The sequence below is a fragment of the Carassius gibelio genome, chromosome A3, assembly GCF_023724105.1.
Source record: "Carassius gibelio isolate Cgi1373 ecotype wild population from Czech Republic chromosome A3, carGib1.2-hapl.c, whole genome shotgun sequence".
Taxonomy (NCBI): Eukaryota; Metazoa; Chordata; class Actinopteri; order Cypriniformes; family Cyprinidae; genus Carassius; species Carassius gibelio.
Window position 1 is genome coordinate 30170122 of NC_068373.1, and position 27446 is coordinate 30197567.

The 27446-nt window shown below is 38.2% G+C and overlaps 3 protein-coding genes and 1 long non-coding RNA gene across 8 annotated transcripts in view; 3 read left to right on the forward strand and 1 right to left on the reverse strand.

The window, feature by feature from the left end:
* Positions 1 to 4330: 4330 nt before the first annotated feature.
* Positions 4331 to 10891, forward strand: LOC127942138 (uncharacterized). Its single transcript, XM_052537748.1, has 15 exons — positions 4331 to 5010; positions 5715 to 5908; positions 6119 to 6332; positions 6489 to 6564; positions 6691 to 6974; positions 7088 to 7150; positions 7432 to 7508; positions 7654 to 7707; positions 8068 to 8273; positions 8421 to 8523; positions 8621 to 8783; positions 8924 to 9027; positions 9241 to 9385; positions 9796 to 9922; positions 10311 to 10891. The coding sequence occupies exons 1-15, from the start codon at positions 4963 to 4965 to the stop codon at positions 10604 to 10606; spliced, it is 2154 nt and encodes a 717-aa protein (XP_052393708.1). The 5' UTR covers positions 4331 to 4962; the 3' UTR covers positions 10607 to 10891.
* On the reverse strand, positions 10629 to 14200 carry LOC127942176 (uncharacterized). Of its 2 annotated transcripts, none has more exons than XM_052537823.1 (7): positions 13924 to 14200; positions 12811 to 13475; positions 12682 to 12727; positions 12100 to 12128; positions 11864 to 11974; positions 11454 to 11730; positions 10629 to 11120 (listed from the first exon to the last, which is right to left on the reverse strand). In XM_052537823.1, exons 1-7 carry the CDS (start codon positions 13969 to 13971, stop codon positions 10896 to 10898), a joined length of 1401 nt encoding a protein of 466 aa, XP_052393783.1. In that variant the 5' UTR covers positions 13972 to 14200; the 3' UTR covers positions 10629 to 10895. The 2 variants fall into 2 exon arrangements, with proteins under 2 accessions (XP_052393783.1, XP_052393774.1); XM_052537814.1 differs by having other exon boundaries at positions 12100 to 12191; positions 13924 to 14190.
* A 78-nt stretch (positions 14201 to 14278) lies between these two features.
* Positions 14279 to 16798, forward strand: LOC127942321 (uncharacterized). Its single transcript, XR_008149286.1, has 3 exons — positions 14279 to 14425; positions 15189 to 15373; positions 15516 to 16798. It is a non-coding gene; the product is annotated as an uncharacterized LOC127942321 (long non-coding RNA).
* Positions 16799 to 26562: 9764 nt separating this feature from the next.
* LOC127942115 (myosin-9-like) overlaps positions 26563 to 27446 on the forward strand; it is a 43464-nt gene continuing 42580 nt past the window's right edge. For 2 of the 4 annotated variants that reach the window (XM_052537699.1, XM_052537714.1), the window contains exon 1: positions 26563 to 26785. The gene's annotated coding sequence lies outside the window, so the exon portion shown is untranslated. Of the gene's footprint in view, positions 26936 to 27446 lie in introns of all 4 variants that reach the window. The other 2 variants (XM_052537724.1, XM_052537706.1) reach the window with 2 other exon arrangements.

Here is a 27446-nt window from a genome sequence, read left to right on the forward strand (position 1 = left end):
ATGGTAATCGTTGTTACCATCAGTGCATTAAATCATGGTGCACAGACTCTTTCATTGTTGATACCTACTGCTCTGCTGATCTGGAGTTTCTGATTATCAAGTGCAGGCCATTCGATCTACCACCTGAGTTTACTTGCATTGTTGCTGCTGCAGTTTATGTACCTCCGGACGCTAATGCTAACGTGGCTATGAAAGAACTTTGTGCTGCTATTAGCAAATTACAACCCTGCACCCGGATGGAGCCTTTATTGTTGCTGGGGACTTCATTCACTGCACTTTATGATCTGTTCTCCCTAAATCTCATCAAAATGTCTACAAGGGGACATAAAACACTGGACCACGTTTATACTAATGTGACTGATGCCTACAAAGTCACACCCCTCCCCCATCTGGGCCAGTCTTTGTTCCTGCTCCCCAAGTATACCCCGCGGTTATCAAATGTGTGAAACCTACAATAAGGACTGTTAAAATCTGGCTGGAAGGTGCTGACTCCACTCTTCAACATCAGTTCCAGCACACAGACTGGAGTGAGTTTGCTGCCCAGGCCACCACAAACTCTCAGATCAACATTGACAATTACACCAACTCTGTCCTGGAGCACATCAACAGATGTGTGAGCAGAGTGACCTCACACAAAAAAAATAAAAAATTTTCCCAATCAGAAGCCCTGGATGAAGAGAGAGGTTCGCCTCCTGCTCAAAGCAAGTGATGCATCCTTCAGGTCTGGAGACCGGGAGGCTTACAGCTCAACCAGAGCCAGCCTGAGGAAGGGTATCTGCCAGGCCAAACAGAGGATTGAAGAACACTTCAATTCTTCAGACCCCCGTTGTATGTGGCAAGGCATACAAACTATCACAGACTACAAACTACCTAACTCTGTGCCCCCCTCCAGCTCTGCCTCCCTCCCAGACGAGCTCAATCACTTTTATGCTTCTTTTGATCAAAATAATAAGGATATCTCACTCAAACAACTGTTCCCACTAGCTCCAAAACCTCCACCATCGTGCCTGTACCGAAGCACTCCACTGCCTCAGTCCCTAACGACTTCCATCCTGTTGCACTCACCCCCATCATTGCCAAGTGCTTTGAAAAAAATGGTCGCATCCCACTTAAAATCCTGTTTCCCTGCTACATTAGACCCATTCCAATTTGCCTACCGCAACAATAGATCAACAGAGGACGCCATCTCAACGGCACTTCACTCTGCCCTCACCCACCTGGACAGTCAGAACACACACGTGAGATTGCTGTTCATAGACTTCAGTTCTGCATTTAATACGGTAATCCCCTCCAAGCTGATCTCCAAGCTCAGCCTGTTTGTAATCTGCAACTGGATTCTAGATTTTCTGACTAACAGACCTCATTTTGTAACCTCTCCTCCTCCATCATCACCCTGAACACTGGAGTGCCACAAGAGCTGTAGTGGAGCGTGTGTCGAGTTTCAAGTTCCTTGGCATCCACATCTCAGATGACCTCACCTGGTCCCTAAACACCTCCACCCTGGTCAAAAAGGCTCAGCAGCGCCTTTACTTCTTACGGAGCCTTAAAAAAGTTCACCTGAGTCCCAGGATCCTTGCTGAATTCTACCGCTGTACCATTGAGAGCATACTCACAAACTGCATCTCAGTATGGTACAGCAATATCTCCGCATCTGACCGCAAAGCACTCCAGCAGGTGGTGAAAACTGCTCAACGGATCACCGGCACCCTGTTAACTTCCATTAGGAAGATCTATCACAAGCACTGTCTGGGCAGGGCAAGAAACCTCATCAAGGATGCCTCTCACCCTAACCAAGGACTCTTCACCCTCCTTCCATCCGGCAGGTGTTACAGGAGCCTACGCTCTCGAACTAGTAGACTCAGGAAGAGCTTCTTTCCTGAGGCTGTGACACTCCTGAACGCCACACCACCAATCTAACCTGCATCTGCTCTTTTACTGCACTGGTCACAGTACTTTACATACATGTATTGCACTACTCATATTTTGCACAGACTGCACATGGTTAAAGCTATTACACTATAAACTGTCTAAAGTTGTTACTGTACAAGCACAGTAAAATATCATTTCACTACTGTTAGTAATACTTTTGCAATACTTTTGCACACTCATCCAACTGTATTTATTATCACTGTTCTCACGTTCCTGCTATTCATAATGTATATATACACCTACATTGCTGTCATATTTATATTCTGTATATACTCTGCTCAATATTGTATATAGCAACTCCACTGTACATTCTGTATATCATAGCTTTACTTACTCTACACTTATGTATAAAAAACACTATATTCTTGCACTTCTGGTAAGATGCTAACTGCATTTCATTAGCTCTGTACTTGTACTCTGCATAATGACAATAAAGTTAAATCTAATTTAATCTAATCTAATCTAAAGCAACTATACTGTAGAAACAATGCCATATGAATTTGGAAATCCATGGTTTAACTTAAAGTAAACATGGTCTTAGTGTGTGATTTCAGTAAAGTCGAATTATTTTTGAAGCAACATCATCAATGATGTCAAGAATAAAGCAGATGGAAACACTAAACAGAGAGACACATCAAGATACTGTATGAGAAAGAGATGAAGAGAGAAACTGTTAGGATGCTCAGTTTAGAGGAAGAGAGAGTGAATGAGAAACAAACATCTACCTGATGATGAAGAGGTCAGATTTACTCACAGATCAACATGAAGAGACACTTACAGTCTGACGCTTCATCTCTCATCAGACACACTCAGTATCTGTTGCCATGGAGTCCGGAGAGACCAATCAGCATCTCTCTCTTTCAGTCTCTTTCTCTCAGTCTGTCTCTCTCTCTCTCTCTCTTTCATGTGATGCACTTCTGAATCATGCCTCTTTTTTTATATCTGTCTGTCCATCAATTATGAAGCAGATGCAGGACAGAAGCTCTGACCGACACACTCAAAATCCTTCATGATTCCTGTCTGACATCCACATGATCTCACACAGTGACTGACCCCAAGATTTGCATTTTATTACTTACTAAAATATTAGTATATTATATTATTTTAAATTAATTTACATTTTTCTTTATCAGCAAACAGAGTAGAGGACAAACAGGCAATTGATAAAAAACAGTCACTGATTTTTGTGATGTTTACTTAATTTTATTTTTATTACGATTTTACTTTATTTGGTTATTTTCAATATTGTTCTGTTTATTTTATAATTATTTTATTTTTTTGTTTATTTCCTTATTATTTTATACCATTAGGAAACAGATTAGTGATTTTATTTTATTTCATTTCATTTTATTTTACTTTAGCATATTTTAATTTATTTTATTTTAAATCATCATATTTTATTTTAAATCATCATATTTTATTTTATGTTTATTTTACATTTATTTTATTTTACTTTATCATATTTAATTTTATTTTAATTTATCATGGTTTATTTAACTTTATTTTATTTAACTTTACCAGGTTTTATTTTATTTTCTTATATTTTATTTTAATTTATCATATTTTATTTCATTTTATTTTATTATGGTTTATTTAACTTTATCATGTTTTATTTTATTTTATTTTTTATTGTAAATTTATTTTATTTTATTATATCATGGTTTATTTTATTTTATTGTATTCAGCAGACCCACTCTACAGGTAGAAGTGCAGTTGTAGTTGCAGTTTGTCTCCGTGTCGCGGCGTGTCGCTGTGTCGCACCAGCTGCTGCTGCTCGTTGGAGGAAAAGTGAAGGACTCCAGAGCTCACGGTAGTGTATTCTGTGTCTCATAACTATCATAAACATATGAAACAACACCGAAGCTTTAGAAATCCGCTGTGTACATGTGTTCATACATGCCCCAGAATGAACATAAACATACGAGTAACGCATCAGAAACTGCAGGTCACGTGGAGGATAAAAACCTCACAGATTTACACACAACCGCTGTCAAAACACGAGTATAAACCTGTTTTTATACAGTCTATGGTATAAACACGTGATCCTATAGAGACTATGCGCTATTAAAACAGATTAGTAGTGCGTAATATTTAGTAGCGCCACAAAAATATGTTGTAGTTTTAAAATATATATATTTTAAAGTAAACGTATTACTATTATGAAAGGAAATAATAGTTTAATTATAGTAATAATTGTGTTAATATCTTTAATAGTACATATATAGCGAGTGAATGTTTACAATTAAAATATTATATTGGAAATATAAATATAAAAATGTCTTAGTAATATATATATATATAAAAGAGCAGAAATGTTTCATTTGCAGATGTCCCTCCAGTTTCCAAGTTGATGGTAAGCAAAGTAATGTAAGTGATAACTCCTCTACACTGACACGTTTTCTCATAATAAAGTGAGGTATGGACACTGATAAATGGTTAAAAAGGCTACTAAATATTTTCCTTTTCACTATTGCTGTGAGACATAAACTGTTTATGTTAACAGCAAGGATGAATTTAGTCTTAAACCTATTTTCAAGTTTAGGATTTAGGAAGGTATTTTGAACCATTTGACTTGCCGTACATCCAGTCGCGCTTCTTGCGAACGCTAGTTCTGACCAGAGCCATATAGAGTGAGAGTTGCGACAACTCCATTGACTCCAATGGAACGCTTTTTTTTACAGCAATGGTATGGTGTAAGATCACTTTCAAAAAGATGTATGCACAACTTTAAGCATTCATATTCGTATTTTTAAACATTTGTGCGTAAATTAACTTAGTCACGCAAAATTACGTTTTCATACACGTGAGTCAATAAAATTACATTTGTGTTTTTATGTGAGTGTGACTCTAGAAGCTATGACTGTAAACATTCACGAGTACAACTCTGATTTCTACGACTACGAATTCTTCACTATGAACACAAATTCAAGTTTGTGGGTACGAGTAAAGAACAGTTGAAATGACGTCACTGCCGTCCCAGGGCAGGTAATCGAACCTCGATTCCATCTAACGCGCATGCGTCAAAGGTGAAAGATGGCTAACAACAGACCTGAGGCTGCCAACCTAGGCTCAGCATCACAGGTAAAATAAATAACGTGTTTATTCAACATTTTTTATACGATTTTACTATTTTGATAGCACTTTATAATGATATACATTTCTGCAACTCATAGACGTTATTGCTTTTGCTTGCAACCTATTTACTCGCTGTTAACTAGTGCTAGACGACGTTAGCGTTGATGAAGTGCTCTGTGTTAAAGTAACGTTATAGTTAGTGATGTTAGAACTAAACTGCTCTGTTATCATATGTTTAGCAATGTCGACCAAATCAGTAATGACAACTGAGCCAGATATATGAGTTAACGTCAACCAGCAAGTCATTGGAATGTCAATGAGCATAATGTGCTAATACAAACTTTTGACTCCGTGATTCAGTATCTGCTTTTTATTCACGACCAGAGTACCTGAACGATTGAGGGTAATAAAATAACGTTTAATTAACTTATTGATAAGCAATGCAACATTTGTTCAAAACCAGTCATTCAAGGTCATCAGTACATTCATGCATTCTATTAGCCAGACAGTCAGTTGCTTGAGACCAGCCGCAGGAGGTATGGACTGCACGGGTTCGGACGAGCTTGCTTTTTGGTCTAAATGTGGACCAAGACCCGGGCGTTGACAAGCCCTACTATGATTAATGTGTTTTGCAGGTGTTCTGTGTAATACTAAAAAATACCTATGGCTACAACATTTGGCATTTAGTTATTGTCTTTCTTATTACTCAGGGCCAATTAACAGACATCTTAAGCACAGCTCAAAACCTGGTGTTGCTGTTGAGAAACAGTGCACTGGCAAATGTCATGCCAGTCAGTCAGGGCAGTACAGGAGAAGCTGCTGTTGGACAGGGAGCACAGTCAGTGCCGACAGTGAGGCCTCAGCGCAATGACTCTGGACAGTCTGTGAAACAAGAAATGGCTCGGTAGGATACATGGGTCGTTTGTCTGCATTCATTTTGTAATTGCACACCCAGTGTAGGTACTTTTAGACAAACTAGGCCCCGATTCTAATGTAAGCAAAATATACATAACATAATCAGTCATTGAGAATGTAGATATATTTTAAGTTAGGTTGTTCTGTGTTGATGGATGATAACATATGAGAATAATAGTTTGCCATCTTATATGTTTAGGTCTTTTCCTGGATTTTTCCGAAAGGAGGCAAGAGGCAAAAAGCGTTTTGCACCATATACACCAACACAACCTGGGAAGAGCTTTTTGGTGAACTTTTTTCTTCTTGAAAAGCAACGTGAAAAAACACCAAATGGAGAAGAGGAACTGCAGCTTGTACTGGCTGGCCTTGGAAAACGTTCATTAACCCTTAATGAAAACATCACACATTTAGAGGTATGTAATCTTTAATTAACTTCCTTGCCTAAAGTAATATCTAAAGATTAAAAACACCCATCTTACAATTCATATTAATGCTTGATGTAATAAATATTAGTATGACCAAATAAAAATCATTTTAATACAGTTTTAATCCTGCTTCTGTCATTTTAGTTTTCAGATTTGCTTTTGAGCACATATCCAAGACTGGCAAATATCTGTGGAGGCTGGTTGCTGCACAAGTCCACAGGTATGTAGGCATATACACTGTATTAATGTCCATGGTTTCAAATTGTGTTTCAATGTACTCCCTAGATGAGTAATTGCTGTATATCCAGATTGGCTATATTTAGTATCTACAACTGTTCAATTTTAGGTGGGGGTGGGCAGCGGAGATTGGCTGTTATTCCTCCAGATTTAAATGGATATACCGGCCAGCAGCTAAAAGCAGTGAGCGGGAATGGAAAATACACAATGTACATTGCTCCTTTACAAGAAGAACTGGATACAATTCCTTTACCACCAGAAGCAAAGGAATTTGAGAAGATGCCCAAAGCTCAGTGTACAACCTGCAAGAAAATGGTTCCGCTTCAGATTCTTCCAGGACACATAAAGGAATGCAAAAAACAACTTGTAGATTTGTGCGATTCTGCTGAAGAAGTATGTTAAAGCTTGGTCTTTTAGGCATTATTTCAGGATTTATTGGATTGAAAAATTACATGTTTTTATTGTGTACTGCGCTGAAAAGTGTTGTTATTGTGTTTCATCCCCAGGAAAGCTGCAAGGAAGAAGATGAAGATGAATGCTCAGCTGCCCTTTGCTATGAGAAAAGCAAGGTAAGATACTTTTTGCTGTTATTTTTAAGTTTAATTTACAAATGCCATTTATCAGCACTCACAAATATATGTAAAAACAGCATTGTAACTTGTAATTGGTCTTTTCCAAGGTATTTTCTTTGCACCAATTGCAGGTCATGGTGTTATACATGTCACTTTGCTGGTGCTATAAATTTAGGCTCTACAAGTGTTGTTTAAGTTTCTTTAGCTTCGATATGTTTTCTTATATTTCAGGAGTAGTGTGATGCTTTATTCACATGCATTGTAAATTCATTTGTTAGACAGCTGAGTGTCCTGTGTGCGGAAATGCATTTCATCCTGAAATCATTGAGTTCCATGCAGCCAGTTGCGGATTACGGTAATGTTGGTTTCAGTGCTACTTTTTTATGTTGAATGTTGATTTGACAATAAATTAGATGTAAGGAGAGTTCCTGCCAAATTTTTACATTTTAAATGTAATTGTTTATTGTTAATTCAGGACAATCTGTTTACTTTGTGTGCAGAACTTCAGATGATGATGGCCATGAGTCAAGTGATCCAATCAGTACCTTTCAAAGGTAAAATTGTATATTAGGGAATTATGGTGGTGAATGATGTTATCTGAACAATAAACCTTTAAAGAGATACTGCAGTATCAATTAGCTTTTTCCTGTTGAAAAGTGATGTTATGTGTGGTCATAGAGAAATCTAGTAATCCAGAAACATGGTATGTTTGTGATATTTTACCCGTTTGGACTTGCATTGAAGCCTCACCTCACTCCTGAGAACTTCACCAGTATAGGAGGATGTGCGAGTATTGTACCAGGCCTAACGGCCACCCTGAGAGACAGTAGCAACCACCTATGAAATCATAAAACCACTCATAGATTTAGTTGTGATTCAAATGTTCAATGTCTGTTTTTATTTATTTTTTTCAGTTCTGAGGATATCTTGAACTGGATCGGTTCTCAAGTTGATGAGACAAACACATTTTCCATCTGTGTGTCGCGAACTGATCTCTACAACAGAGGCATGCAACAGTGGCAACGGCAGAAGAAGACCTCACCCAAATGTAGACTTAAGGTCACATTCTTTGCCGAGGCAGGCATTGATAATGGTGCCCTTACCAAAGAATTCCTCACAGGTACAGGTGTATGTCCATATTTGTTAAATCAGACACATATATGTCAACAGGGGGCCTTTGGTGGTGCAATGGGCTCAAATGCTGATTGGATGAAAAAATGAACATTTGAAGAGACCTTTTGTATTTCATGTATTTGTTGTTTTCCAGAAATGCTGGTAGAAATAGAAAAAAGACTCTTTGTTGAAGGTCCAGATAAGAAAGGGAAGAATCCCGTTTACTGCCTTAACAGTTTGGACTGTAATTACTTCAGGTGTGTAATTAAGTTCTTTTTGCATGTTGTCTTTAAGCGTATTAATTGCAGTACTACTTTAGTTTATATGCAATTGTTTAATTATTCCATTTATTAGGACTGCAGGAGAAGTCATGGCAGCTAGTCTGGCACAAGGCGGACCTTGCCCTAACTTCCTGCGTGAATGGTGCTTCAGTTATCTCTGCTCTGGTGACTCTGACAGCATTCAAGTGTCTGCCAGTGATGTCACAGATTTGGAACTGTCACAGCTAATTGTAAAGGTAAGTCCAATTTTATCAGTCAATAATAGTATTAACTTCATTATGACATGGATTGCACAAATCTAATGAGTTGTTTGTTTGACCGTAGAGCACAATTATGCAATGAGAACAACTTTCACTTAACACCAATCGACTTTCAGATAAACACCGCCAATGATGACAACATCAGCGACCTGATTGGTGACATTGTGACCTGCGGATACACTGGAATCGTGTCTGTGGATAAAAGGGACAGCATAATAAGGTATATTAACATTTTTGGTTTTCATTATGGCAAGGGAGTATTGTACAACAATTTGTGACTTGATTTGGATTTTTTTCTTGCAAAGCTATGTTGTGAAACCACTTTTAAATGTCACCAAATTATAATTTAACAATTATATATTTTTTCCTACAGTAAACAGTTTTACCACAAAAGTAGAATCTCCTGATGAAACACTTTTATATTGTCTATTAGAGCTGTTATACTTCACTCCACCATGAGACTCATCCCGATGCTCGACCAGCTCAGAAAAGGCCTGCAGCTCTATGAACTACCAAAGATCATGAATACCCATCAAGACCTTTGCCAACCACTGTTTGTTACAGGGGAAGATGATAAGGTACATTCTTGTCTCAGACACTCTTAGGCCAGACCTGATTTTGTGGTCAACTTAGAGAAGTCCCTGTACATATTGGGGCTTACAGTACCATGGGAGGTTGCCGTTGGGGAAGCATATGAATGGAAAAGCCAGAAGTACACAGAACTAGCAGCCGAGGCAGAACTGTACGGCTGGCATACTTGGATGCTTCCTGCTGAGGTTGGATGTGGAGAGTTTGTAGTCATTTTAACAACCAGGCTCCTCAAGGATGTGGGGATTTGTTCCAAAAAAAGTGCAGATTCTTCATAGGGATTGTAACAACACGTCCTAGTAGCTCGACATGGGTTTCTGGTTGCTTTTAATTAAGCATTTATTTTTTCTGCAAGAATTACTATGTTGAATGCAGACTGAAATGTATTTTCTTCTTAAAGGTAGATGCAGTCTTCATTTTGGAGAACAGCCGCCCTGTCTTCAGTGAGATTGGTTCTGCCAAACACCGCATGGAAACAAATATCATGAACTTTTTCCAGGACTACCTTCAGGAAATTGAGGATTCTGGTGTGTTTTAGCCAATATTGAATAATATAGAAGTAGTAAGCTTTTCTTCTGCTGTCCTGCAGTAATTTTTATACAGCACAGTGGAAATGGCTAGCTACGAATTTACATACTCCAATAAATTCACAAGCCTTAATATATCTTTTGCAGAATCTTGATGTGAAATTTAATATTATGACCTCTAGAATAACACTGCTTCATGAAATTTTACAGACAGCCAGGGCTTTTAACACCCCCTGCTCCCAACCCAAAAAGGGGCTATGCTTAACATGTTAATCTGATTTAATTGAGGGATTGTATTAACTAATTGTATTAAGTTGAAAAACTATTAAAAAGATGCTGCCTTCCTTTAGTTATCCAGACTTACATTTAATCTCTTTTTTTTTTTAAGAACAAGATGGCCCAAGCAACAACAGTATTGCTCCAGAAAGTTTGACTGTTGGACGAATCATGCAGTGGCTCACCGGACAGGGACACAAGCCCCTTCTGCCTAGTGAAAAGAAGGACTTTGTCATAAATGTGAAATTCCACCATGACTGTGACACACAGCACACTGTTTGTTTTCCTATTGTCAGCGCCTGCAGTCGTACAGTCACATTTCCCTCAGCACACCTGAAAACATTCAGTGAATTCAAAAACATTATGACATTAGCAATATGCCATGGGCAAACTTTTGACAGGGTGTAACAAGTAACTGCATAAGTCAAAATAGGCATTGAATTGTTTGGTTTTATTGCCATTTTCTTTGCCATTTTCTTGTTTCTGTGAATAACTTTATTCATTGTTACAAAACCATTGTTTTGCTGTTATTAATGGTTCACTTTAAAACCAAAATGAATGAGGAGTTAGTTTTTTACCTCACTGTTACTCCCTTGATAAAATGAAGTAATATCACAGCAAGCCTTTTGTAACTGGCAGTCTGTTTGCAAATGTTCAACTTCATTCCATTAAATCTTTTGTAAGGACTGCTTATATCTTAGGTGTTTCTTTGTGTCACACATAGACTTTCAATGCACTGAACCATTGATATATAAATGTCTCTGCCAAATGATTCTGACGATGCAGAGGGATCGATCATGGACTGTACAGTTTCCATACTAGCTGGAGTCAGCGGGCACTCAATTTCTGGGACTTCAACTCCATAAGGTTCTTCAGGCACACCATCAAACATCTCCCAGTCAGTTCCAAACAGCTCCGTGTTCTGAAAATAATGTTATTTTGTATGAAACAACATTTAGAAATATTTGAAAACACTGCCAAGCACACATTGACGTACAAAGGCCTAGTGCAGTGACTAAAGGAAATGAAAATCAAAATTAAGCTCAGTTGACTGTCTAATTGTGTGCTTAAGTGAAGCAACACACTACTCTTACATACTTCTATATTATTATTCAATAACTTTCTTCAAGAGTTATTGACACCATTCAAAAACTTTAAATTTCAGCTTTTTATATAAGTCTAAATCGACACTTTCAGGTTGAAAACATTTGAACTGCATTTTGTTACTGCACTTTGAGAGATAGCTTCAACAAACCTGCAAATCTTCATCTGCGTCACAAGGGTTCTGCATGTGACCCATAACCCAGAGTTGGTTAGGGGTGAGTCCACCTTCAGATCGTAAGGGATGGTTGTCCCAGCCTTCTGTGAATGTGTGAAGGGTCTCTGCCAGACGCGGAAGGAACACATAATGGGCACAAAACAGATGGACAGCATCTGACAAATCCAATAGGCCATCTTCTTCTAGACTGTGAAGAACTTCATAGTACAGATGAGTGACAGAGGTCCAGACATCTCGCCATAGGCGTTCAATCCTAAATAAGAAATAACAGGCCTTATTCAACTCAAAAGTAATCATTCACATAGTCTTACTTAAAATACTTTACAACAATGATTTAACATTCTCACTATGAATATACTGTAGATTATGTAAATTATCATTTTAACCTTTGGTTGTGTACGCTTCGCCCAGCGATGAAGCTCCCTCTTCCGGTGCCTTTAACACTGAACATGGTTTCAGCAATTGCGACATTTTCAACGCCTTCATCTCCCCTGACCCTGTAAAATGAATAGGGGAAATGCTCAGTTATAATTATCATTTATCACAACAGAATATTCCATTGAACATTACTGAAATGATCAACAAGAGCATAGAAACAGTAGCACAAGATATCACTATTTACCTGGAAGGCCAGCCAAAGTTTTCCACTGCCTTGAGGAAAAATGAAAGGGCAGTGTTTGAGCAGTTATTTGTTGCTGGTTCCAGATACAGTATCTATACAGACAACAGAGTTTCATATAGTGAATCTGCAAACGTTTAAATATACTCACATTGCCTACTGCACACACAATAATGACTTAGGTTAAAGTATATTACCAAATGTAATGCACCAAAAATTTGCTCATTAAACGTGACTTTTGCTGTGCACATGGATAAATGCACAATATTAAACTGCATGTAATCAACTACTGTTGTCCTTTATTTTGACATTTTTACTTTTCATCTGACCCAACTGTCTTGTTTTTCTTAATGTCTTAATTCAATGGAGAAACGAAAAAATGAATTTGCAAAAACCAAAATCAGACAGTTATTTGAATTTGGTTTTGTCATTATACGTTTTGGATTCAAAAATGAAAAAAAAAATAATAATAATACGGACGGACCCATATGCAGTCTATCAGCAGTGAATACATGAACACAAACATATACAGGAAGAATAAAGCACTATAATAAAAGCAGTAAAAAAAAAAAAAAAGTGATGCACCTTTCTTGAGTAACCATCTATTGCTCCAAATATGACGATGTTGTACCTTGAAATTAAAAGGATGAGATGACAATGAGCTGCATTAACTCAACACCCATAATAAAGTACATAAATAAATGAATATCTTACCTTATGAGCTTATGGTTAGTGTCCACGTGCACTAATGACAAAGGCCGCTGTACGAAGTATGTCCTCCTGACGATGCAACCCAGCTGTGTCATTCTTTCCAAAATTCCTGGAGCGTCAACTCTGTGCATGGACTCCTTGATGCGATTCCACTGAACTCTATGTCCATTTGATTGGAGACAACCTTTAACCATTCTGTATCCTGCGTTTGGGATCCTGGTTTTTATGGAGATGACAGCATCATCCAGTTCACTGTCAGATAAACTGCTGTATGTAAGTCTTGTGGACAACCTGAGTTCATGCATACGCCGGAAAATTGTACTTTGGCTGACACCCAGCAGGTTGGCGATACAAGACACTGGTAAGGGCATGTCAATGAGCCGGGACAGCAGCTCCTCAGAAAAACAAAATTTTGGTCGGCCGCGTCCTCCTTCTCTAATAAAAACACAAGGACTCTCTTGGGAAAGAGCTGCGTGGATCATTCTTTGAAGGGATAAAAGACACTCCACAATTTCAGCTGGGAGGTTTAAAATGCTAGATGCAGATGTCAGAATAAAGGCTTCCTGATTTACAACGTACTGGAAGTAGTCCAAATTAAAGTATGGTTGACTTAACGTGTCAGTGATCCTTGATTCCAGACGCTGCAGTAACTGAGTAGCCAGTGGTCCCTGTAAATGCCAAAATACATATTAGATGCAATACATGGTACCGTTACCTTAGCCGTACCAATTCAACATTATGTAACGTTAGGCTAAATAGACATTCAAAACATTACAACTGAAGTATGTTTGCAAACTAATAGGCGTAACTAAGTTAACGTTATAATTATTTTGCAAGCTAAAGCAATTACTTCGTCTGTTCATTACTGATTTGGTCGACATTGCTAAACATATGATAACAGAGCAGTTTAGTTCTAACATCACTAACTATAACGTTACTTTAACACAGAGCACTTCATCAACGCTAACGTCGTCTAGCACTAGTTAACAGCGAGTAAATAGGTTGCAAGCAAAAGCAATAACGTCTATGAGTTGCAGAAATGTATATCATTATAAAGTGCTATCAAAATAGTAAAATCGTATAAAAAATGTTGAATAAACACGTTATTTATTTTACCTGTGATGCTGAGCCTAGGTTGGCAGCCTCAGGTCTGTTGTTAGCCATCTTTCACCTTTGACGCATGCGCGTTAGATGGAATCGAGGTTCGATTACCTGCCCTGGGACGGCAGTGACGTCATTTCAACTGTTCTTTACTCGTACCCACAAACTTGAATTTGTGTTCATAGTGAAGAATTCGTAGTCGTAGAAATCAGAGTTGTACTCGTGAATGTTTACAGTCATAGCTTCTAGAGTCACACTCACATAAAAACACAAATGTAATTTTATTGACTCACGTGTATGAAAACGTAATTTTGCGTGACTAAGTTAATTTACGCACAAATGTTTAAAAATACGAATATGAATGCTTAAAGTTGTGCATACATCTTTTTGAAAGTGATCTTACACCATACAATGGCGGCTCGTGGAGCCTCTCAATAGTTCCCGGAAGTAGCGGCAAACCGATGCCGCGCCGTAGAAGATGCAGCAGAACAAACCGTTTGCGACGCACTTTTAACAGGTAAGACGTTTAAATAATAAGATTGAATATTATCAGTACATCTTAATAACAATAAATTGCAAATTAAAACCTTCTAGTAGATAATCACTGATTAAATGAGTAGATTTAAGGTTTGTTATCAGATAACTAACAGATTAGGCTAGGATTGGAGCTGCATAAAGTTAGTAACGAACACCCTAATAATTGTAAAATCTGTTCTCATAATTCAGTTTCATCCATCGTGTTTGCAATTAGAAAAAAAGGAGTATAAACATATTTTTTTGCAGGGTGGGGAAAGTTAGCTAACGTTACATAGCCTATTACGTTAGTTCAATATAACGTGTGACAGCGGTGAGTGGAAGTGGTAAAAATTAGGTTATAAAGTTTGTTCCTTATTACGCGTATTAAATTACTTAATAATAAAATGCGCCCTATTGATATACATTTAGAGTGAATTGAGTTTGCAAAAACATGGGTGGAGTGTTTTTAGTCATTGTGATTCATTTACTATTACCTGTCTATATTATATAATAATACTGTATTATATACTTAGACTTGTTAGTGTATAAAAGTAACATACTGTAACATTCTGTGGGTTCTGGTGGGTGGAGGATTAGTGGTGCCACTGCACTGTTCTGGGATGGAGCATCAGTGAGGATGCAGGTCAGGAGAGCTGAGGGGACCTTTTTTTTTTGATAGCTGAATTTTCATTATTTTTCTTAGTGCTGCCTTTGCATTGCTTGATCTTTATTTTTTTTTCTTGTCTCTTAAATTTTTTTAATAGACCCAGGTAACTGGCTGATGGTTCACTGGAATGCTGACTGGCTGCTGACTGACTTGCTGCTGGTTGACTGGGCAGTGTCACCTGTCCCTGTCTCTCCTCTCTAGCCATGTCCTTTTTCTTCACTCTCACTTTCCCTTCTCTGAGTGTCCTCGTTCTTTTTTCCTCAACCTTTGAAACTGATAGAGGTAGAATACATGGTTTTGCTAATTTTAAATATTGAAAATATCACATCACTTTACTTCAACTAGTACGAGTTTGTACTTATTATATATGAATCACCTGAAATAACATAGCTGTAATCAGCAGCCATTTCTTGTATGTTCACAGGTCTAGGGGTGCATCGTGGAGCAGGGCCCTCCTATTTTTGACCACAGGACGGTGTACAAAGATTGTGGGAATAGCATCTGGTCTCAGCCTACTCTTGAATTTTTTGGTCATGACAAATTGCATTGCTGCAATTTGTCTGCATACTGACTTCAGTTTAGTTTCCACACACACCTTTTTTTTTTGTCTACCCACATACAGTACATATCACATGGTGGTTAAATGCACAGTTATAGGTAACACTGATGACTCCCTGCAATGTCTCACCATGAGTCTCAGCTCCCTGGGTTTTGCAAGGCTTTGCTTGTTCCTTATTTCTAGTAAAACATTGTCAATGTAAAAAAAAGTGCAAATAAATGTAAGTATAATTACCTAACAATTTTTTGTTGTTGTAATTTTTATTTGTATTTAGATTGCTCCTGCTGACTTGAGCCAACCATTATTTGCTCCTCTCTATGTCAGCGGGGAAGATATACATTCGCACACCTTTCTCTGACTGAGTGGAGCAACCCCATGCAGCACAGTAAACCATGGTGGAGACTATGCAAGGACAACATTAAAGAAAGGACACATACAAAATGCTTGTCATGCTATTAAATTTATTAGAAATGTATTCATGAATTGCTGTAAATACTTAATTGTATAATTACAATTTAAAATAACTTTTCTATTTTAAAATGGAATATACTCCTGTGATGCCAACCTGAATTTTCAGCATCATTACTTTTGAATGGCAGTGTACATGTTTATATACGAGCATGCTTAAGTTGTTTTAAACCTGAATATATTGTGTACATGAATAAGTATTGTAAGAATTATACTAGATATAACAGGTATATTATTTATAATACATAATTATATTACTATATGTAATTGTAAGAATTATAAACAGTAAGCTTCATTTTACATTTATTTAACATGCTAATTACTGCTGGTAACAGTTAATTGACCCATAGTGCAGTGCGAGCTGAAAATCACCTGTCACCAGCCTGTCTCTACTACCTGAAAGTCATCAATATGACATGAGTTAACATTAGATCAGTGAAAAAATGGACAATATGTAACGTAAAAAGGCAACAGCAACCCGTGTTTATAAAACTTAACGTTAGCGTTTTTGAAATACGTTTTTAAAATAACGGTAATTGAACACTAATCCTCAAATATTACCCGATTTGATATTTTAAAAACAACATCGCTGTAACTACATACTCATGCTACATACATATGTCAGTGTGTTGTATAAACATATAAAATAAATGCATTTATTGACTCCTTATTACCAGAAATCGCAGTTCTGTCACTCTACTCTATCAGTTTGAATGGCCGCCAATGCACTTCCTGGAACTATTTGAAGTCTACACGAATCACGTGACAACCAAACATTTCGAACTTCCGTTGTCGCAACTCTCTCTCTATATGGCTCTGGTTCTGACCATAGACAGTAAAAGGTTCTGGTCGTACGTATGGTAACCATATTTTTTTACAGTCTATGATGGTAACCTTTCTTTTACTGTCTATGATGGTAACACGGCAACTACGCAAGAATTGTAGTATGTTTCCGTAACTACACCGGCCCATGCTCTGTTGGTGCCCTAGACAAGATTTTAGATCCCCCCCCCCCACATAAAAATGGAAAATAGAAATCTGAGGTATTTTATGAGTGAATATGTTAAAATATTGAAGAGACATGCAACCCACAGCTGTCTCTTTCTCACAAAGAGAAATATGATCAATATGAAATGCCTTTTTTCACATTTTTTTAACTAATTTATTAATTTATTTATTTTTTAGAAATGATACTTTAAGAGCTCATACATTTCAAAACTATTTTAACTGGATGCGCCAGTCATAATTAAGTCTTATGCATTATGATGATGTGTTATTATTACATCATGACGCAGAAAGTGTTTAAATTACTGCAACATGTTGTCAAATCTTTTGATTTTTAGTTTTATCCTAACATTATTTCAATCAGTCGGATGATCGATCAGTACTAAAATTATCTTATATAAATATTTAACTTCAAAATACGTTGATTAATTATTTAACTGAACATTTGGGTGTAGGAGCGCACGATGGTCACGAGAGGGCGCACTTCCAACCAAAAACACCTATACTTGTCAATGAGTAGTATTTGTTATATAAGACTCAATATGCAATTAAAAAACTTTTTTTAAAACGACATATTAATATGTGCACAGGATGGTTGCACCACGTCATATTAAAGATGTCTTTAAAGTAGCAGGTGTGTTGTCAGGGGCGGATCTAGAAAAATATTGATGGGGTGGCGAGAAGGGGGCAGGTATTTTTGAGGGGTGGCAACATATGGCAGACGTATATATACTGAATTTAGTCACAGTTATCACAGTTTGATGATAAATATATGTGCACAGTACAAAAGGACACAGGCTATCATTTACAAACTTAATCTCATGCAATCAATGTCTTGCATTTGAAACAGTTCATATAAGGAATAAGTGACGATACCCCATAAGCCCCTCACACTCACTAATACATACAGTATGCATCGACATGTAATTAAGAGCATTATAAAAGGTTCAGTGTTATCAATATGTCAATGTTATTATAAGAAACAAGACTTTAACAGCCAATGACATTTCCAGCTGGAGAGACTCTGATTTTCTAGTGTTTAGTGTTAATCATCATCTAACTCAACCAGTCAAGAGCTACATTTAGCCTTAGATGTTATATGAATATGGTCCTGAAGCATAGGTTTTATTAGCTGACAATAATAATAAATAAATAAACATTATAGGCACAAATACAAATGTACTTTTAGAAATTGTTTTTGAAAATTATGGTGTTATTGTTTTGGCAAGTTTAAATTAAAACTTATACTTTCAAAATAATGTTTTAGTATATCTTTTTTAAAGTATATTTTACTGTGCAATTTCTTACAAAAATTCGTTGAGTTAGACCAAACTTTTATTTTGGTGGGTTGTAACCAGAGTTTCTGTGTTTTTTTAATTAACTATAACTTTATTATGACTCTAATTTATTTGATAGTCTCAAGCATTCCGAAATCATGCAGAAGGAAACTAAGCAGTTTTACTATGATAAAACCATGGTTTATTTTTGTAAGGGTTGTGATATGCACATTTTTTTGTATTTTTTTTTTTTTTGTTGAAGAAATTATAAATGCTGTGTCATCTATAGCAAATAGATGGCCAAAAATGAAAGATTTAGTGAATATCTGAATTAAATGTTTGGTCAGTAGCCTAAACAAGGATTTGATCGTCCTGTTTTTTTATATAATACATTTAAGTCATTTTAAAGGCTATTGATGGCTTAGGACTGTTTTTATAACAAAAACAACAATAAACATATTACTTTGAGTCAGTTTGGGGATCGCAAATAATTTGAATCAGTTCAGGAGCTCGGAGCGGGATCGCGAATCATTTGAGTCAGTTTGGGGATCACAAATCATTTGAATCAATTCGGGAGTTCGGAGCGGGATCGCGAATCATTTGAATCAATTCGGGAGTTCGGAGCGGGTTCGCGAATCATTTGAATCAATTCGAGAGATCAGAGCGGGATCGCGAATCATTTGAATCAGTTCGGGAGTTCGGAGCGGGATCGCGAATCATTTGAATCAATTCGAGAGTTCAGAGCGGGATCGCGAATCATTTGAATCAATTCGAGAGTTCAGAGCGGGTTCGCGAATCATTTGAATCAATTCGAAAGTTCAGCGCGGGTTCGCGAATCATTTGAATCAGTTCGGGAGTTCGGAGCGGGATCGCGAATCATTTGAATCAATTCGAGAGTTCAGAGCGGGATCGCGAATCATTTGAATCAATTCGAGAGATCAGAGCGGGATCGCGAATCATTTGAATCAATTCGAAAGTTCGAAACGGGATCGCGAATCATTTGAATAATTCGAGAGTTCAGAGCGGATTCGCTAATCATTTGTGTCAGTTCGGGAGTTCGTAGCGGGTTCGCGAATCATTTGAGTCAGTTCGGGAGTTCGGAGCGGGATCGCGAATCATTTGAATCAATTCGAGAGTTCAGAGCGGGTTCGCGAATCTTTTGAGTCAGTTCGGGAGTTCATAGCGGCTTCGCGAATCATTTGAGTCAGTTTGGGGATCGCAAATCATTTGAATCAGTTTGGGAGTTCGGAGCAGGATCACGAATCACGAAAGATTCGCTCTCGTAAATTTTCAAATTGGCCAAAACCTTTAATTCGTTGCTGCCAACTAGGGTGGCAGCAGGGGTGGCAAGGCTTTCTTTTAGGCCATCCCGGTAGATCCGCCCCTGTGTGTTGTATATAGACTTCCCAGAGTGTGAGTGTAGTCCTCTGTGCTTCTGCAGTGGATCACGTTCATTAGAAACGGGCGGATTCAGCTGATGTGTTTTTAGAGAATCTGTGGCAGTGCATCGTGTTTTACCACGGTAAAGATGTTTGGCGTCGTGTAGAGGCTGTACTTTGCTTTGCAGAAAGTGTGCATGCTTTATCTCTCGTTTTGGATCTGACTGTGAATTTGGTGCTGGATGCATGGGATTGATGATGCGTTTGTTTAGACTGTAACTTATATAAATTGTAATATAAACAACTAGTCAGATGAAATTATGAATGAAGTAACTGTGCTGTATTTAACTGGCAGCTTTTGTCTGGTGTTTCATATTCTGGTATTCCTGGTTTAAAAACAAATTTGGGGGTCCATAAAGACTATGTTTATTTACTAGTGATGCATTAAATGTGTCAAAAAAGACAGTAAAGATATTTATTGTGCAACACAATTTTTCTGCTTCAAATAAATGTTGTTCTTTGGAACCTTTTGTTCATCAAAGGATCCTGAAAAATAATATGAATCATAGTTTCCACAATAATATCAAGCAGCAGCATGTTTAATTTTATTTCGACGAATTGCCAGGAAAATCCATCTAGTTTAATTAAAAGAAAAATTAAAAATTTTGTAAAAAATAATAATAAAAATTATAGACATAAAAAAAATATTCCAATTTGAACTAATAATAAAAACAAAATTATGAATAGAAAACTGCAGTAAATCAGTATATCAGAATGATTTCTGAAGATCACGGAGGACTGGAGTAATGATGCTGAAAATACAGCATTGATCACAGGAATAAATTACATTTACTATGCACAGGAAACAATTATAATATGAAATTGTAATATTTCACAACTATTGTTTTTACTGTAAACGTCCTGTAGGCTCGTCCAGAGTGTGGCGCTCTCGAGTGTGTTTGATCAGATGTGTCTTCTCTCTCTCTTGTCTCTCTGGAGACGTGGATCTGGTTTTAGTACAGCCCGAGGCTCTCTTAAACTAAACCATTAGTAACTTAATGACCGACTCATTCACGAGCCGTCTGTCTGCGTGTCTCAAACAGGTCGTGTTCAGCCACCAAAAAGATCTTCATATTTCAGTGCAGTGATGCAGTTCAGCAGATGATGAAGCTAAACTGCAAAACCTGTGAAATGAGTTATAAACTGTCAACAAAAATAAAAAGCAACATGTTAACCTCAAGCAACATGTGCAGCTATAATTACAGCAGATGTTTTACAAGTGGCTGATGTTATAGGGCTCTTAATTATTATTATGAATATGCATGTACAAATATTTACATAATAATAGTGCAAACAGATTACGCAAGTACAATACATTTTGCATAATGTATAATTCTCACGTAAACCCAAAAGGAAAGAACAAAAGGAAGAGGAGAAAAAAACAAAGCAAAACAGGTATCAGTCATGTTACATCAAAGATCATACTTCATACTTTTTTATTTTTATTAATTATTCTCAGCGATTTGATTAAATGTACCTAACAAAAGAATAGGTATTTTCTTGAGAAATTTCTGTGAGTGAAAGCTCTCGAAAGTGACTTGTGTTGCGCTCTCTGCGATGACGTCATCGCGTCCGTCTCCCTCACTGCGCTGCGGTCCTCTAGCCACGTGATGTCATCCAGCAGAACTCCAGCCACCAATCACAGCCCGCCATGATCTGACCGCACATGACGTCATCAGCCAGAAGCGCTTCCCCTTGAAAGAGTAAGTGGTATTTCAGTATCTCTCATATAACTGTTGACTTCTATATTTACATTTTAAATCTGGGTTTAATTTGCCATTTCATTTTAACTTAAGATTTTTATTTTCTTTTTTGTATATAAAGTATGTCTAGCGAAACTTAATGGAAATAAGAAATAGCTAAAATAACAAATAATATAGCATCTAATGGTTACGTTTTAACACACAAAAAGCTAAACATAATTTATTGTATTTATTCTTTGACATTGGGGTGACAAAGTTAAAGGGATCATGATGATGCTAAAAAGAAGATTATTTTGATTATAATGAAATGTGTCTGTGGTTTAATGTTCAAAATACACATTATTTTCCATAATAATGTACATTATTGTTTCTTCTCTATGCCTTGATTTCTGAAACATGTCGATTTTTACAAAGCTCATTGCTCTGAAAAGCGAGGTGTGCTCTGATTGGTCAGCTGTCCAGTGCGTTGTGATTGGCCGAATGCCTCAAGCGTGTGACCATACTGTGAAGCTGTCTCCCAGCAAGACAAGACTCAGTCCAGCTGCTCTGCTCATGCACAACATAATCAGATCTCCTTTAGCCGTTCAGTCAATACTGTTAGGAGTAACTGATCGTTCGATTTGGTGAACTGGTTTGACCGGTTTACTCAAAAGATCCAGTTAAATAGAAAGATTCGTTCATGATCCAGACATCAGACGAGACAAAAATAATAAAATAATTACAGACGAGCGTTTGTCTGTTTTACCCCCAGTCCAGCGCCCCTGTTCACAACATGGCGCCAGCGAGAACAAAAGTAACGCATTCTTTCTTTGCGTGAACGTTTGGGCAGTGTTATGCAAATCTTCCCACACAGTGATGTAGACATGTGGGGGCATGTGTAAACGAAAAGTTTTGGGGGGACGTGGACAAGACTTATCTTTGATAAAGAATATTTATTAAGGTTCGAGACTTAAGTCTTTACAGATCTTCTTTATGCACCAAGGAAAGGAAAAAATGAAAGTGCATCATGACCCCTTTAAGTATCCCTGCAAAAAAAAAAAAAACAGCTGGTTTCAACTGGTCTCCCACCCTGAAAACCGGTCTAAAACCAGCTGCTGACCAGCCCACCAGCTTAGGCTGGTTTGAGCTGTTTATTTAGTATTGTTTTTTCAGCATTGGATTAAAACCCCTTCTTCCTAACCTGAGGTTTTTATCCCAGTAGAAAGCACTGTAGGCTGTATTGAGTCTGAATGACTGGGGAAGTGTACTGCAGTGACTGGTGCTGAATGTGCTGCTGAAAGACGCATTGTTGAGTTACTGAGAGCTGCGTCAAAACAACCCAGCAGAAGGTGAAAGAATGACGGAAGAGAAACTGAACACCTCTTCCGCTTTCAAACAATAGACCACACCTCCTCCCTCTCTCTCTCTCTCTCTCTCTCAGTCTCTCTCTCTCTCTCAGTCTCTCTCCCTCTCTCTCAGTCTCCCTCTCTCTGTCTCTCTCTCTCTCTCTCGTCTGTGACCATATAAGGTAAAAAACGCGAGACCCTGATCAAGCGCCGCTGCAGAATTCCTGCGCTCTCGTTTCTTTCACACTCCGTCACTTTTCTCTTGCTCGTGTTTAATAATTACTTTTTCTCAGGCTCTTTGACTTTAAAGCAAAAAAGTGCTCATTTGCGTTGTTCTCGCTAGGCTACACCTCAGATGCTAATGATAAGGGTTTGTGTGTTTATTTAGCTTTAGCTAGTGAAAGACGTTTGTCCCCAGATGTTTGAAGCTAACCGCCTCGAGCTGGTCTTTGATGTGTGCTCTTGTAGTACACTTGTAGTTTCAAATCTGCCTGACTAGTCTTAAAGTGTGCACACTAGTGAGAAAGCATCAATAAACAACAGCCAGTCAGATTTCTAAAATGCAGTTTTTGTAGGCCAACCTGGGTGTTAGCATGTTTTTTGTTTTTACTCAAATAAGTACTTTTGTTGTACCATTTATTGACTGACAGTTCACTTTTGGAGTGAAAGGGCCTTTACTGTCGACACATATATAATTTCGGGTTTTTCTTATTGAGAAAAAAAAATCAAACAAATAAGCAAGCCCAGCCCAGCTGAAAAGTAATGCAAAGCATTGCTTTCCATAAAAAGTAACACAATTAATTACCTTTTTATTTATGGATTAATGCAGTGCATTGCTATTAAAAGTAACTCCCAACACTAGATGAGTTTACTGTTTTGTGCGAGGACCTTTAATGACCACCTCTGTAGTCCCATTTATAGACACGTGTTGGCACTTTTTTCAAGGAAAATAAGAGCTTTATCTGGTGAGAGTAAAAATATCTGGAGCTAGTGTTAACCACAAACATTATTTCAGGCATTTAACCAAAAACCCATTCAGAAAAGTGGAAACACTGCTGTTGACCTCAGGACAATGAAAGCAGAAGTGCCTACGAAAACATTATCCCTGCATTCATAAAACATGTTTATTTTTTTGTTTTGTTGTTACTAAAAATATATATATATTACCATTTTCTTTTTCCATTTTGTGCAAATCAGTGTAAAATGAATGACCTTCTTACATGTAATTTGATGACAAAACATCCATACAAATCTACAAATAAATACAATTTTATGTAGGGTTTGGTCTGTGGTAATTATAATTAACTTTACATAACCATATTTTATATATATATATATATATATATATATATATATATATATATATATATATAAATATATATATATATATAATATGGTTATGTAAAAGTGAATAGCTATGTGACTAAGTGTGGGTGTCTGAACACAAAATACCTCTAATCGTTTAGAGTAAATATCAATATTTGCAGAAGCTTTATTTGTCATTTAAACAGACTCTGAACCCGATACTCGCTCAGCCACGGTTTTTCTTCTCATGACAGCCTGTGATGTGTAACAGAGGGTATTTCTAGTGTGAGGAGGGCAGATTTCACAAGAAAAGGGAACTGGTGGAGAACATTCCCGAAGGGAGTGAGTCAACACACGTCTTCTCACTTCCTGTGAGATGCGTCGGCCTTCTCCTGCTCCTGTGTCCACGCTGGGGCCTTTAATTAATCCAAGGCTCTGTGTGCAGCCGTTTCAGGACAAACACACTCAAACACGAGCGTCAGAATATCAGTCATGAGAAAGAATCACGCATGGGTCACGGTAAGGAGAACACATTCAAGGGGGATTAAACCTAGAATAAGTTCTCAAACACACAGTAATGAAAGGTGAGGTCTCTGCAGCGCATGCATTCACAGAGAAACACTGTGTGTGTGTGTGCCATAATACAGGAACACACACCCAGAGCTGGGACACACCCAGACCGGGCGACACACACACACACACACACACACACACACACACACTGCAGGAGTGAAGCGGGTCAAACCTCCGGGAGAGAGAGAAAGAGACTGAGAGAGAGAGAGAGAGAGAGAGAGGGTGATAGAGAGAGAGAGGGTGCGAGAGAGAGAGAGAGAGAGAGAGAGAGAGGGTGATAGAGAGAGGTCAGAAGTGGCCTTATTTGGTCATCTCTCTCTCTCTGTGTGTCTCACTGCATCTGGCATCGCTCCGTCAGTGACCTTTGACCCTGCGTCTGAGAGTCCTGTAGTGTCCAATCAGCGCTGAGTGAAAGGCCCGAGAGCTGTGTTTTGATCGCCGCGTGAGTTCAGGCCACTGCAGACTCCCACAAACATTCCTTACATGCTGATAAAACACTCCTGGCAGGTCTTTCCTTCGTTTTCCCTGGATCCTAATTCCGCATTCCTCAGATACTCCAGTCGTGTGCAGCTGGAGACGCTCCAGCCTCCTGCAGGCGATCACTCGTGTTTGATCGGTGCCCGAAAACAGCACACGTTCACATTTACACGTATTATATCTTCAGGATCAGAATCAGAAAGAGCTTTAGTGCCAAGTATGCTTGTGCATACAATGAGTTTGTTTTAGTGACATAAGCTTCCAGTAGACGGAGACAACAATACACAGACAAAAAAAACTAAAGCCTTTGCAAATAATTAAGTGTATAAACAGTTGTGCAATAAATTATAATAGAACAGGATTGAGTAAGATGCAAGGATGTACTGGAGGGATAACAAATTAATATAAGGGTACTGCACATTTTTATCGCATAAGTGGGGAATATTTAACTGTTTCTTTAATCCAGAACTATTCTAAAATGAGTAAGAATCCATCTATTAATATTCCATTTGAATTGAATTGAAAAGTAATGCAAAATAAATAATGTGACCATTTATTTCTGTACTTCTGCAGTAAGATGTGCAGATATCGTTCGGGTTTTGCGTGTTTGCGTGCTTTTATCTTGATTTTTCATGTTTGGGATGTTTTGAATGAATGTCAGTTTGAACAGAAAGCAGTTATAGTTTGATTATCCAGAATTTAATTTAACAATAACACTTATAAAATGTAAGCATTAGAGTGTATTTCATTAATAAAATTATTCTATGCACATGCAATAAATAATGATAGATAGATAGATAGATAGATAGATAGATAGACAGACAGACAGACAGATAGATAGATAGATAGATAGATAGAGACACAGATATATTGCTAGACAGACCAATAGATGGATGCACAAGATCCGTGATTATACTAAAATAAACTTTTAAAGTAGTAAAATAAATTATGGACTCATAAATATTTGAATGGAAATAATCAAATAAAATTGTCATATTGTGGAATGTATGTCAACACTGGCACTCGTTATTTATTAAAATAAAGTGTTTGTTAAGAAATTTCCTGATTCCAGACATTCTTCTGTGTGTGTGTGTGTGTGTGTGTGTGTGTGTGTAAACACGGTCCGGCGACTTATATGGTCACAAAATCCCAAAGTTGCGCACATACCTCAGACATTAAACACACATACGGGCCACTATTTCAAGTGCACCCTGTGACGCGTACTTTGCCGCTCGGACACGCCCACACATCGCTCGTGATTGGCCGAGGCGCTCGGGAATGTAGAGCAAGCGGGCTGTGATTGGCGGAGGGGCGGGGCGATGGGCGGAGCTGCGTAGAACAGAACCCGCCCTCTCGGGACCGCGCCCCGAACCATTACAGCAGGACGGAGTTCAACTACCGAGTGGAAGAAGAGGAAGAGAGGAGAGAAAAAATAGAAAAGAGAACGAGGCGAGGGGAGCGAACTTGTGCGCAGTTTCTGCGGATTGAAAAGGGAAGTTTGCATCGCAGCGACACGGATCCGGATCTACACTGAGTCTGAGAGCGTCTGCATCTGATCAGCAGGTAAAGCAGGAAGCGCTGCTGGGGGGGACCCGATCTGATTGATCTCGCTGCTCTTTCAAACTTCTGTGCGTCAGATCGCAACGCTTCATCGTTGTAGCGAGGAACTGATAAGCTGTGACGCGCGTCAAGGTCGGCCAGGACGCGCGAGCGGTGAGTTGCAGGAGCACCGCGGTACGCGGAAGTGCAGTGATGGCACAGAAGAACGTTATTTGCGCGGAGAAACGTTAGAGCACGGAGTACTGTGCTGAGCATGATGTCACTGTGCGGATTAACCTGAACTCGCGAGATCTTATCTGAGTAGAAAACTTAACGTGGACGGAGGTAAACGCTTTCAGGGAGTTCTTGCAAGTTGGTTAAGCGGAGCACGTGCGCGCTCTCAAAGTTCTGTATCCGGGCTCGCGCATCCGTGCCCGCTTAATAACTGCATAACACTTTTCCTTCGGAGGCAGGAAGACATCAAAGCACGTCCGAGTCCAGATTCAGCTTCACTTCCTGTCTCCGGAGGTACCTTCTTCTGATCGATTGAAGGCTGCAGAGATGTATCATTCGCTGTCTTTGATATCCCACAATCCTGTGCGAAGGTCTAAAACATAAAGATGGCGTCTGAAAGTGGCGTTTGGTGGTCAGTGTGTGTGTACGTGTATATTTAACTCTTCGTGCT

Bases quoted from the DNA above. Each gene is read 5' to 3' on its own strand.
- LOC127942138 (XM_052537748.1), top strand. From the start codon at position 4,963: ATGGCTAACAACAGACCTGAGGCTGCCAACCTAGGCTCAGCATCACAG. The intron at 7,151-7,431 runs GTAAGATACTTT...TTCATTTGTTAG, and splicing joins TTTGCTATGAGAAAAGCAAG to ACAGCTGAGTGTCCTGTGTG. The intron at 7,708-8,067 runs GTAAAATTGTAT...TATTTTTTTCAG, and splicing joins CCAATCAGTACCTTTCAAAG to TTCTGAGGATATCTTGAACT.
- LOC127942176 (XM_052537814.1), bottom strand. From the start codon at position 13,971: ATGGCTAACAACAGACCTGAGGCTGCCAACCTAGGCTCAGCATCACAG. The intron at 12,728-12,810 runs GTAAGATATTCA...TTTAATTTCAAG, and splicing joins ACTAACCATAAGCTCATAAG to GTACAACATCGTCATATTTG. The intron at 11,975-12,099 runs GTAAATAGTGAT...TTCATTTTACAG, and splicing joins AACTTTGGCTGGCCTTCCAG to GGTCAGGGGAGATGAAGGCG.